The following is a 12,043-nucleotide window of genomic DNA, read 5'->3' on the forward strand; positions in this document are numbered from 1 at the left end:
ATACAAATGTATTGTCATTATATACAAACTGTAAACAAACAAAATTGTACAATATTTCTACAAATCTAGTAACAATTGTAGAAAATATATAATATTCACTGAATGTGTACAGTAGTCAGATAGCAAAGAAATAATAGTATCACTGTAGTAAAAGTTTGCAGTATGTATGTAGATATATATATGTTATTAATGAAAGAAAAGATATTCTCAAATTTGCCTTCTTACCACCACAAACCTTTTTTTTCCTAACATTTAGTTAATTTGCAGAATTAGAAATTAATAATTTAAGATTACATTTACACTTGTAGTACTACAGGTATTAAATATTTAAACAGTCATATCTCCCAGTGATGGAAAGGCAGAGGGCGCCATACTCCATAGCTGTTTAATTGGCATGTTCTATAAAAAAACATAATGTATGTATTATGTAGCGGTAGACGGTACCGGTCCATCATCACCTACAAATTGGTTTCGTAACCGCTTTTATCCTGCTGCCATTCGGGCACTGAATGCTGGTCAGTATACCGTACGAGAGTGATGTGACACTTTGTAATTGTTTTTGTTAGTTTTTCATTTATCTGTTTTTGTATATCTCAGAGCAAACATAATTTCTATGTTTATATGCAAATGACAATAAATGGAAGTAATTTTCCACTGATAAATGAATAAATGTGCCCAACATAGTCTTCTCAGATAAGGTCTATAAACCACACTAATTTGGGCTGATGTCCAGCTTTGGTCAAACAGACTTTGCCCTACTACCGATTCCGAGACGATTCGGCCCTGAGACGATTCGGCCCAAAACAAATGCTACAGATACAAGCATGGCAAACATATTTATTTTATACTCATAGAATTATATTACAACACAATCACAGCTAGTATCATAAAGAAGGACCATCAATTACAACTGCATCACATTGGTGTATTCTATAAACAATCCTCATATATAGACATTTGGCAAAGACTAGAACAATACGATGATAATCTGCAAACAAATACTGTACCAAAAAAACAAAAAATAATAGCTGGACTGACTGACACTTGCAATGCATTGTCAACAAACAAGTTACTGTTGCAAAACAATTTAATTTGAGCATTATAAATTGTCTATTACTAAAACTGACAAATAAAGCGTGGTTCCCACTAGCGATGCAATGCAGCAACGTATTGAGGCAAAGTGTATTGCGTAATCACAAGTGGGAACCGACGACGCAACAGTGCTGCAAACATCGCAGGTTTGATTTCACGCAGGCGGGGGCAAACACATTTTTTTGTAAGGGCATTTTCTTACGTTGCGTCGCTAGTCGGAACCAAGCTTTAGAAAGTGAATAACTGAAACCTAACTGTCAACATTTTCAGTTAACTTAATTATCATTTTCATCACTTTAACAGGATCTTTACTTAATTTTCTATGGTCAGGTAAAGATAAGTAATTGAGGTGCATGTTGCTACATTATACCAGATACCGTCAACGATCCCAATACCGGACACCACATTCAGAATGTGTTTTTAATGGTAAAAATGAATTTGGGACCTTTTGGACTTCGAGAAAAGTCTGGTTTTAGGAGAGTTTCCGGTTTTAAGAGAGTCCGGTACTGTGAGAGTTTACTGTACTACATCACTACTACTTATACTATTCATTTACATTTTTACATTTTGTTAGAATTGTTCATGAGTCGATTTTAATAAATACTTTGTTCCGTGAGAATATTTTAATTGCCTCTTCCACTTCTGCAATTTTGGTTTCAATTTCAGTTTTCATCGTCCTTGCTCGCAGCGTTTCTGCGTTCAACGGTACTTTGTGCAGCTGAAGTTGCAGCTCTTTTTCCTCTGTAAAGAAATGATTTACAACACTTGTTTTTAGCTTATTTGATTAGATAAAGGTCTTGTCTGTGAGAGTTAATAGGTAAGATATTCATGCTTAAACGTGTATTGTCCCCAAAAAACATGAAAATTTAATACTGTAAACTTTGAATATATATGTCATAAATATCAATAAGATCTTGAATAAGTTAAAACCTACTATCTTTGAGGATGTTAAGTGTCTTGATTCTCTCGTCCCTTGGCATCATCCTATGTCCTGGAGGCATCTCAGGATCTGGAATGCTACGCAGTCTTTCCATCTCATCTTCTTCCCACTGCCTTTGTCTTTCCCTCAAGCTTTAGCAATAAATAATATATGGAAATTCAATTGCAAAGATAGGAACAGTAAGTATTGTCATATTATGAGTTATTAGTAAACAATTTTTAAGGACATTAAGTACTATTATAGTAATCTTGTTGGGACAGTGATAACGGTAGTTTTCAATGGTCACAATAATTTCAGTCACTAGATATTTTAATTGAATACACTTTGTAACTATTATAATTTTTAAAACTTACTATTTTGGCACTTCTCCTTTACTGTATTTTTCCATGTCGTTGACCCTCTTTTCATTCAGTGCTGTCTGAGCGAGGGCAGAAGGCGGTCTCTGAGGTTGATGCTTACGGGCTAGTCTTGCATTGTGGGCTATGAAGTCAATATCTGATGACGACTATTGAGATTAAAAAAATGATCTTGAGGTAATAAAAAGGATTATAAATATTGTTATTAGATAGTAAACATATTTTACTTGGAAAAATTCCTCACTATTAGAATAATTAAATTGAATATACCAACAGAAATTCACATAGCATATATTTATTAGTGGTCCACCTAAGAATATGTAGATATACAAATACAAGGTGTAGGGCCATGAACCTAATAGTTAATAGTAATATAAATAAAAAAGAGCTGAGGTTCACATACACTTGATGTTCTAGGTCTTGGTCCTGGGCTAGGTGAGCGCCCTCTTTGTCTTGCTTCTCCTGTTCTTCGTTGTTGCGGACCTTGGCTAGTAGATCGACCTCTTGTATCTACCCCTTGTGATCTACGTCTCTGTGGATCTTGACTTGTTGATCGCCCCCTACCATCTGCAGTCTGTGGTCTTTGGTTCTGCGAAACCTTAATGGATGTTCGACCCCTGGCATCTGCGGTTTGTGGTCTTTGGTTCTGCAAAACATGAATGGATGATCGACCCCTACCATCTGCAGTTTGTGGCCTTTGATTTTGTGTAACATTCATAGATGATCGACCCCTGGCATTGGCTGCCTGTGGTCTTGGATTTTGTGCAACTTTCATAGACGAACGATCTCTGGTATCTCCTGCTTGTGGCCTTTGATTGTGCGTAACTTTCATATATGATCGACCTTTGACCTCTGTTTCTTGTTGCCTATTTTGATGATAATCGTTACTATGTGTATAGCCTCTATGGTCTTCATGTTCCTGTTTATACCGCGGTGCAGCATTTTGTGAACCATCTTGTTTATATCCTTTCACCTCTAAACGAACATTCTTACCCTGTACTGACACTTGTATTTCTGAACGCTGTGGCTCTGGATGTTGCATTCTAGGTGGCGCCGATCCTGCGCGGCTATACGAGCGTAAATAGTTTGCAGATGATGGTCTTGGTACTGGTGGTTCTTGCTAAAATAAAAATTAGAAAATGAAAGAAATTAACAACCTCAGAAATGTTACTTAGTTGCAAGCTGGAATTAATTTAGTAAAAAAAATCCCTCAATGGTGAATAAAGTTGGCCTAACCTTTGTTGTATTCAATAAAGATGATGATGAATAAACTATAAAGTATAAATATAATAATAATAGATAGATTTATATAGCGCAAATAAACAATGTCTCTATGCGCTCGACAACAAAGAGAAAGAGTGGAAAACAAAAGGAAGAGCACAAAAAGACAAAAACACCCAGCTAGCACCCAAACCGGAGTATGGGGATCAGTGTGTAAGTACCCCAGTTAGCATCGTTTAAGTCTAGATCTTTTCAGGGATCCGGTGCCTCTTAGTCTAGTCAGAAAACAGGCAAGAAAGGTGAACAAAAGCAAAAATTATAAATTTAATAATGAATTTATCAAAGTGGTTGATAGTACATTATAAGGCAATGTTATGCTGTTTCAAAGTGTCTTTTAAAAGAATATTGTAGGCAGTGTTGGGTAGCACTGTTTATTACAGAATGTTAAATTAAATTTGACTATCATACCTGTATATGTACAGCAACCTTTGATTGGATTTCTTTGTACTTCTCAGACTGTGGTAAAACCTTAACTGGTTGGTTTTTATTGATTATCTCCGCTGCCTTCTTTTTTCGGCTCATAGCCTGGATTTTTCTCATTCTTCTCACATTCTCCTGTGAAAAATTCTTTGGTTCTGGATCTAAATTAAATGATAAATAGTAAGATCAATGTATTGCAATTCTTTTATTCTGTCAAACAATCTGGCTCGAAAAATGTATACTTATTATGTATATAAAACATGAAAAATATGATAAATGAATAAAATAAAAACAATATTAATTAATCCAAAGTAATTTGATGCAAGATGATAAATACAATCAACTCTGTCAATACCAGAATCTGAAAAACCAGACAACTCTCCCAAAACCAGACTTTTCTTGATGTACAAAAGGTACAGAATTCTTACCATTATAAATACATTTGGAATACCAGACTTTCTAGAAAACCTGACATACAGTATTAGGCCAGCTCAAGGGTGTCCAGTATTAGGAGAGTAGACTGTACTACAATCACTAATCTGAAGTATGGTTGAGATAAAAATTGTGCTTCTTTTTTACAGTATACATTGGTTCTAGCAAAAAAACCTCATAACAATTAACATAACATAAATGGGTGTAGACATTACTGTAAACAGCAGATTGTCTTTTACCCAGCTAGCACTACTTACTTCTGACAACTGGTGCTCTGTACACAGGTTGTCCTTGAAGTTGTAGCAGCAATCCAACAGAGCCTTGAGCCCTTGTTGCAATGTCCTCAGCTTCAGGCCGTACACGTGGTACAGGTCGTGTGTCTATCATACTGCTGCTATTTTGACCACGGCTATTCTTCCCATGATAACCAGGGTCAACTGGTATGGGACTGGAAATCATGTTCTTTTAAACCTGCTTAATAAATTTAAACAATATAAATAAATGTTAAAATTATAAAATAGATTACTGAACTCGAAAATCATTAGAATTTCTTATTTCAAATTCAAGCAAGGCCAATTTCAAGGAGGAGCGGCATTTCAGTTCAGTAAGTCCAATGGATTACAAAAACACAGATAGACCTAGTCTAGGACAGACAGAGCTCCTACTACTAGACTAGCCTAGAGGCTAGCCTAGCTACCTAGCTTTTAGGCCTAGGCTAGCTAGTAGGCTAGGGGCCTAGCTAGGCCTAGCCCTACAACTACTTGCAATTAATCAAGACAAGTGCTACTTTCATAAATATATCATACATATCACATAACTCACCGAGGACTTATTAAGATAAAATCAGTGAATAGAGTACAAATCAGAGATGTCATAATACCAAATTAACATTTCTAAATTATACAACTCGTGAACGTTTTTCGGAATTTCAAAAGCAAAAAATGATGTTGTGTTTAAGGCAGGTATAGTATGTAGTTGTTTTTTGATAACAGAGAGCTATCACTTATGCCATCCTCGTATATAATTAATTTCGTACGGAAAATACATTTAATTGATAATATCAATAGGTAGAGTATCCTTCTTACAATTAATTATCAGTAATATATATAAATTTTTAAATGTTAGGGATATATTTTAAAATAACTATAAATAGATATATAATTAAACAAACTCAAGATGTTCTTTTCTGCCTGAAACCTAGGCCCTATAGGCCAAAGATCGTATAGCGCCACGTAGTGGCGCTATAGTATCTTTGCTATAGGCCTCCTCCTCCTCTGTGCTCTCACTTCGTTCGTTTTGCTACCTGATCCGTGCAGGCCTAGGCTAGACTGGATATTATGATTGCAAGCCAAAAAGGTAGATTAGAAGCATATTTTATTGATTACCCATCATCAGTGTCACCCTTAACAGATAGTTAAGCTATATTTGTAGGTCATAGCTTATTTCAGACAATATTTTAGCCTCCAAAAAGGGCAGATTAGGCCTAGGCCTAGGCTAGGCCTAGGCTAGCCTTTTATTTTAGGCTAGGGCCAGGCCTAGCCTATTATAGCCTATAGGCCTCGCTAGAAAGAGGCTAGGGCCTAGGCCTAGTTAGGCTAGCATCTCGCTACTCTAGCTAGTAGTTTAGGCCTAGGTAGGCCTACTAGTACTACTAGCTAGGCTAGGCCTATATAGCCTAGCTAGCTAGGCCTACTAGGGCTAGCCTAGTCTTGCTAGGCCTAGAAAGAAGTAGTAGGCTACTACTACTAGCTAGGCTAGGCTACTAGGCCCACCTGGTTAGGCCCTACTAGGGAACTGGTAGGCTAGCTAGCTAGGCCTACTTACTAGCTAATAAATAAGTCTAGGCCTAGGCTACCTAACTAGCTAGCTAGCTCTATGTATTCTAGTTAGGGCCTAGACTAGTTTATTAGGCCTTAGTTTAGGCTGATTAGGCCTGCCTAGTCCTAGTTAAATAAATAGGCATATAACCAGGCTCAGTCTAAACACTCTAGGCCTATCTATATGAGACCTGTGCTATTAATTATAGGACTAGACCTAGGGCCTTGCTAGCTAGCCAGCAGAATGGTCTAGAGAGGCATAGGCCTAGCTAGGGATAGGCTGGGGGGTCATAGACAGCCTATCTATATAAAATATTAGATAGGTAGGAGTATTAAGATTCATCAGTGTGTAAGTTGATTTCATTGCTAATGCCAAGGTACAGTATTATTTAGGCCTGTTTATTTTCAGGTTGAAAGCAATGGATAAAGAGAGATTCAATTCTACAACAAAAGAGACAAAAGTCAAACTCAAACTGATAATTAACAATGTTTCCAGTTAATTAATGTTAATTATTTTAATAGATTGTAGTGACCCTAACTACCTTACTGTTTGTGTATGGCTGTAATATTATATTAAATGTCATCACAATTAGTAAGGTTGTGAGGCTTCACAATTTCAAACAACTCTTCTTGTGTCTCTTCTTCATGTGGATGTATTAAAAAATACTGTGAGTATTGTACACTCTTTATATGAATATATCATCAATCACAATATCAAATATGATCAGTGTAGTCAAAATTTGATAACTTAGCATGAATCTTTTAATATCTACATCATCAATAATTAATATTAATATAAATCTACATCACAATGTTGGATATGATCTTTGTAGTCAAAATTTGATAACTGAGCACGCATCTTTTAATAACTACCTTATCAATAACTATTGATGACTTGTTTAAATTACATAGACTTTCATTAGGATTTAAGGTGTTGAAAGGTTACTGTCCCCATTCTTTCAATGAGTATATTAAAACTAGTGAAAGATGTCCGGGTAGGCTTTTACGTTGGAATTCGAAAGGCAATACTTTTCATAATTCTGTATTTGTTTCCTTTCCTAGACTATGGGAGCAAATACCAAATGACATAAAAGATTCACAAACAATTTCAATATTTAAGGCTGCTCTAACAAAACACTATATTTCATGTTATGTATAATTTATTTGTATTTTTCTTGTATATGGTTTTATCTTAACTGTTTGTATTGTATGGAGTGAGTGCAGAATCTGTTTGGGCTTTAGCCTATTCTCATTCCTGGTTATTTTTACATTGATGACCGAATAAATATTATTATTATTATTATTAATAATGTCCTATATCACAATGTAGGATATGATCAGTGTTAGTCATAATTTGATAACTGAGCACGCATCTTTTAATATCTACCTCATCAATAATTAATATTAATATCATATATCACATTGTTCGATATGATCAGTGAAGTCAGAATTTGATAACTGAGCACGCATCTTTTAATATATACCTTATCAATGACTATTAATAATATCCTATATCACAATGTTGGATATGATTAGTGTAGTCATAATTTGATAACTGAGCACGCATCTTTCAATATCTATTTCATCAATAATTATTATTAATAATTTATATCACATTGTTCGATGTGATCAGTGTAGTCATAATTTGATAACTGAGCACGCATCTTTTAATATCTACCTCATCAATAATTAATATTAATAATCTATATCACATTGTTCGATATGATCAGTGTAGTCATAATTTGATAACTGAGCATGCATCTTTTAATATCTACCTCATCAATAATTAATATTAATACTCTATATCGCATTGTTCAATATGATCAGTGTAGTCATAATATGATAACTGAGCATGCATCTTTTAATATCTACCTTATCAATGACTATTAATAATATCCTATATCACAATGTTGGATATGATTAGTGTAGTCATAATTTGATAACTGAGCACGCATCTTTCAATATCTATTTCATCAATAATTATTATTAATAATTTATATCACATTGCTGGATATGATCAGTGTAGTCATAATTTGATAACTGAGCACGCATCTTTCAATATCTATTTCATCAATAATTATTATTAATAATTTATATCACATTGTTGGATATGATCAGTGTAGTCATAATTTGATAACTGAGCATACATCTTTAAAAATCTACCTCATTAATAATTAATATTAATAATCTATCACACTGTTGGATATGATCTGTTTAGTTTTTTAATATCTACCTTTTCCAAAATAATATTCTATATCACAATGTTGGATATGATCAGTGTAATCATAGTTTGAACTACCTCAACAATAATTAATATTAATTGTCTATATACCAATATCAAATATCAGTGTAGGCCTAGTCATTTGATAACTGAGCATGCATCATTTTATATCTGCTTCAAATATTAATATTGTCCTAATATAATAAGTGGTTTGAAGGATTTTTGCAGATGGCCTTTTTTGCATTGTAAAGTTTACACTTTAAAATCTGTCAATTTATCCAAAAAAGTCAAACTTTGACCTATTTCAATAAAATCATTTCATAAGTTGTCTTCTTTTATAGTTTTAGTGATAATCAATATTAAGTGGTTTTTTACCCCAAAAAAGTCAAACCTAGAGCTATTTTAATAAAATGATTTCATAAATTGTCTTCTTTTATAGTTCTAGTAGTGATATAATCAATATTAAGTGGTTTGGATGATGTTTGTGGGGTGTTTTTTAAAAGTTTGCACAGTTTACATGGCAAAATGTGTCAATTTATTCCTAGAGCTATTTAAATAAAATGATTTCATAATCACCCCAAAAATGTCAAACCTACAACTATTTTAATAAAATGATTTCATAAATTGTCTTCTTTTATAGTTCTAGTAGTGGTATAATCAGTATTCAATTGTTTGAATGATGTTTGTGGGGTATTTTTTAAAGTTTGCATTAAGTTTACGCAGTTTACAGTACATGGTAAAATCTATCAATTATCCAAAATTGACATTTTTCACCCTAAAAAATCAAACCTAGAGCTATTTCAATAAAATGATTTCATAAATTGTCCTCTTTTATAGTTCTAATAATGATATAATCAATATTAAGTGGTTTGAATGATGTTTGTGGGTGTTTTTTTAAAGTTTGCATTAAGTTTACGCAGTTGAAATGGTGAAATCTATAAATTTATCCAAAATTGACATTTTTCACCCTAAAAAATCAAACTTAGAGCTATTTCTATTAAATTATTTCATAAATTGTCCTCTTTTATAGTTCTTGTAGTGCTATACTCAGTATTAAGTGGTTTGAATAATGTTTGTGGGGTGTTTTTTTTAAGTTTGCATTAAGTTTACGCAGTTTACATGGTAAAATCTGTAAATTTATCCAAAATTGACATTTTTGACCCAAAAAATTCAAACCTAGAGCTATTTCAATAAAATTATTTCATAAATTGTCCTCTTTTATAGTTCTTGTAGTGGTATAATCAATATTAAGTGGTTTAGATGATGTTTGTGGGGTGTTTTTTTTTAAGTTTGCACAGTTCACATGGTAAAATCTGTCAATTTATCCAAAATTGACGTTTTCACTCCAAAAAAGTCAAACCTAGAGCTATTTCAATAACATTATTTCATAAATTGTCTTCTTTTATAGTTCTAGTAGTGCTATAATCAGTATTCAATTGTTTGAATGATGTTTGTGGGGTATTTTTTAAAGTTTGCATCAAGTTTACGCAGTTTAAATGGTAAAATCTGTCAATTTATCCAAAAATTGATATTTTTCACCCTAAAAAATCAAACCTAGAGCTATTTCAATAAAATGATTTCATAAATTTTCCTCTTTTATAGTTCTTGTAGTGGTATAATCAATATTAAGTTGTTTGGATGATGTTTGTGGGTGTTTTTTTAAAGTTTGCATTACGTTTACACAGTTTAAATGGTAAAATCTGTAAATTTATCCAAAATTGACATTTTAAAACACGAACTAGGTTGTAAAAAGTGAAGGAAGTCATTATATTTTATTATTGTTTGGTCTACCCATAGTTATAGCAGGGAAGAGTTAAATTTAACTCTTCCCTGGTTATAGGTAATAAAGGATGCCTATCATAGTCAAATGGCAATAACTGATTAGCCGAGACCAATGACATTTAAAACAACTCCTACTTAAAATTCCCTACTTATACAGTACAGCAGCTTTTTGATTGGCTGCAAGTTTAGTTTTCTGTTCGTTCATCAGAAATGGTATACATAATTATTATTCAATAAGATTACTGGATTTCTTTAGTATTTCTGACACATTTCCAATCTTAATTGAATTATTAATGTAATGGAAATTTGTCATAGGCCTATTATAGCAACATATCATTTCTGGAAGAGTATTACGGTCTGTATAGATCGATGTTAAAACACACGTCCTCATTTATCAAATAATTCATTCACTGCACATTTATTCTGTTAAGAAGAACTGGGACCCTCAATAGAAGCCAAAGCATGTCTCATGATGGCCTCTACAATACATATCAAACATAAAAAGATATGGAATATTTTTATTTTTACAACGGCACACGTTCATCATAAACGATGCGTTCTTAAAAGTATAAATTTAAACAGCAAACGGATACAAATCAATAGGGTAATTAGGAACAAAAGAATAACACATTTTCAAAACCCATCGACTCGATCTCTTGTATACAGTAAATCTAACAAAATCACACTGATCATATCCAAAATTAAGTATTAATAATTATTATTGATTTGGTAGATAATAAAAGATGCGTTATATCAATTTATGAATACACAGATCATATCCAACAATGTGATATAGATTATTAATAATAATTTTTGATGAGGTAGATATTTAAAGATGCGTGCTCAGTTATCAAATTATGACTACATTGATCATATCCAACAATGTTATATATGATATTAATATAAATTATTAATGAGGTAGATATTAAAAAATACGTGCTCAGTTATCAAATTATGACTACACTGATCATATCCAACAATGTGATATATGATATTAATATTAATTAATGATGAGGTAGATATTGAAAGATACGTGATCAGTTATCAAATGACGACTACACTGATCATATCCAACAATGTGATATATGATATTAATATAAATTATTGATGACGTAGATATTAAAAGATGCGTGCTCAGTTATCAAATTCTGACTACACTGATCATATCCAACAATGTGATATATGATATTAATATAAATTATTAATGAGGTAGATATTAAAAGATGCGTGCTCAGTTATCAAATTCTGACTACACTGATCATATCCAACAATGTGATATATGATATTAATATAAATTATTAATGAGGTAGATATTGAAAGATGCGTGCTCAGTTATCAAATTCTGACTACACTGATCATATCCAACAATGTGATATATGATATTAATATAAATTATTATTGAGGTAGATATTAAAAGATACGTGCTCAGTTATCAAATTCTGACTACACTGATCATATCCAACAATGTGATATATGATATTAATATAAATTATTAATGAGGTAGATATTTAAAGATGCGTGCTCAGTTATCAAATTACGACTACACTGATCATATCCAACAATGTGTATGTAGATTATTAATGATGTGGTAGATATTAAAAGATACGTGCTCAGTTATCAAATTCTGACTACACTGATCATATCCAACAATGTGATATATGATATTAATATTAATTAATGATGTGGTAGATATTTAAAGATG

General features: G+C 32.6%; 1 protein-coding gene across 2 annotated transcripts; it reads right to left on the reverse strand.

Annotated features, from left to right (window-relative positions):
* Positions 1-51: 51 nt before the first annotated feature.
* On the reverse strand, positions 52-5,471 carry LOC140050944 (uncharacterized). Of its 2 annotated transcripts, none has more exons than XM_072095955.1 (7): positions 5,344-5,471; positions 4,779-4,992; positions 4,078-4,250; positions 2,792-3,508; positions 2,386-2,537; positions 2,027-2,163; positions 52-1,833 (listed from the first exon to the last, which is right to left on the reverse strand). In XM_072095955.1, the coding sequence occupies exons 2-7, from the start codon at positions 4,978-4,980 to the stop codon at positions 1,673-1,675; spliced, it is 1,542 nt and encodes a 513-aa protein (XP_071952056.1). In that variant the 5' UTR covers positions 4,981-4,992; positions 5,344-5,471; the 3' UTR covers positions 52-1,672. The 2 variants fall into 2 exon arrangements, with proteins under 2 accessions (XP_071952056.1, XP_071952058.1); XM_072095957.1 differs by having other exon boundaries at positions 4,779-4,995; positions 5,344-5,444.
* Between the last annotated feature and the right edge of the window lie 6,572 nt (positions 5,472-12,043).

The sequence above is a fragment of the Antedon mediterranea genome, chromosome 6 (assembly GCF_964355755.1).
Source record: "Antedon mediterranea chromosome 6, ecAntMedi1.1, whole genome shotgun sequence".
Taxonomy (NCBI): Eukaryota; Metazoa; Echinodermata; class Crinoidea; order Comatulida; family Antedonidae; genus Antedon; species Antedon mediterranea.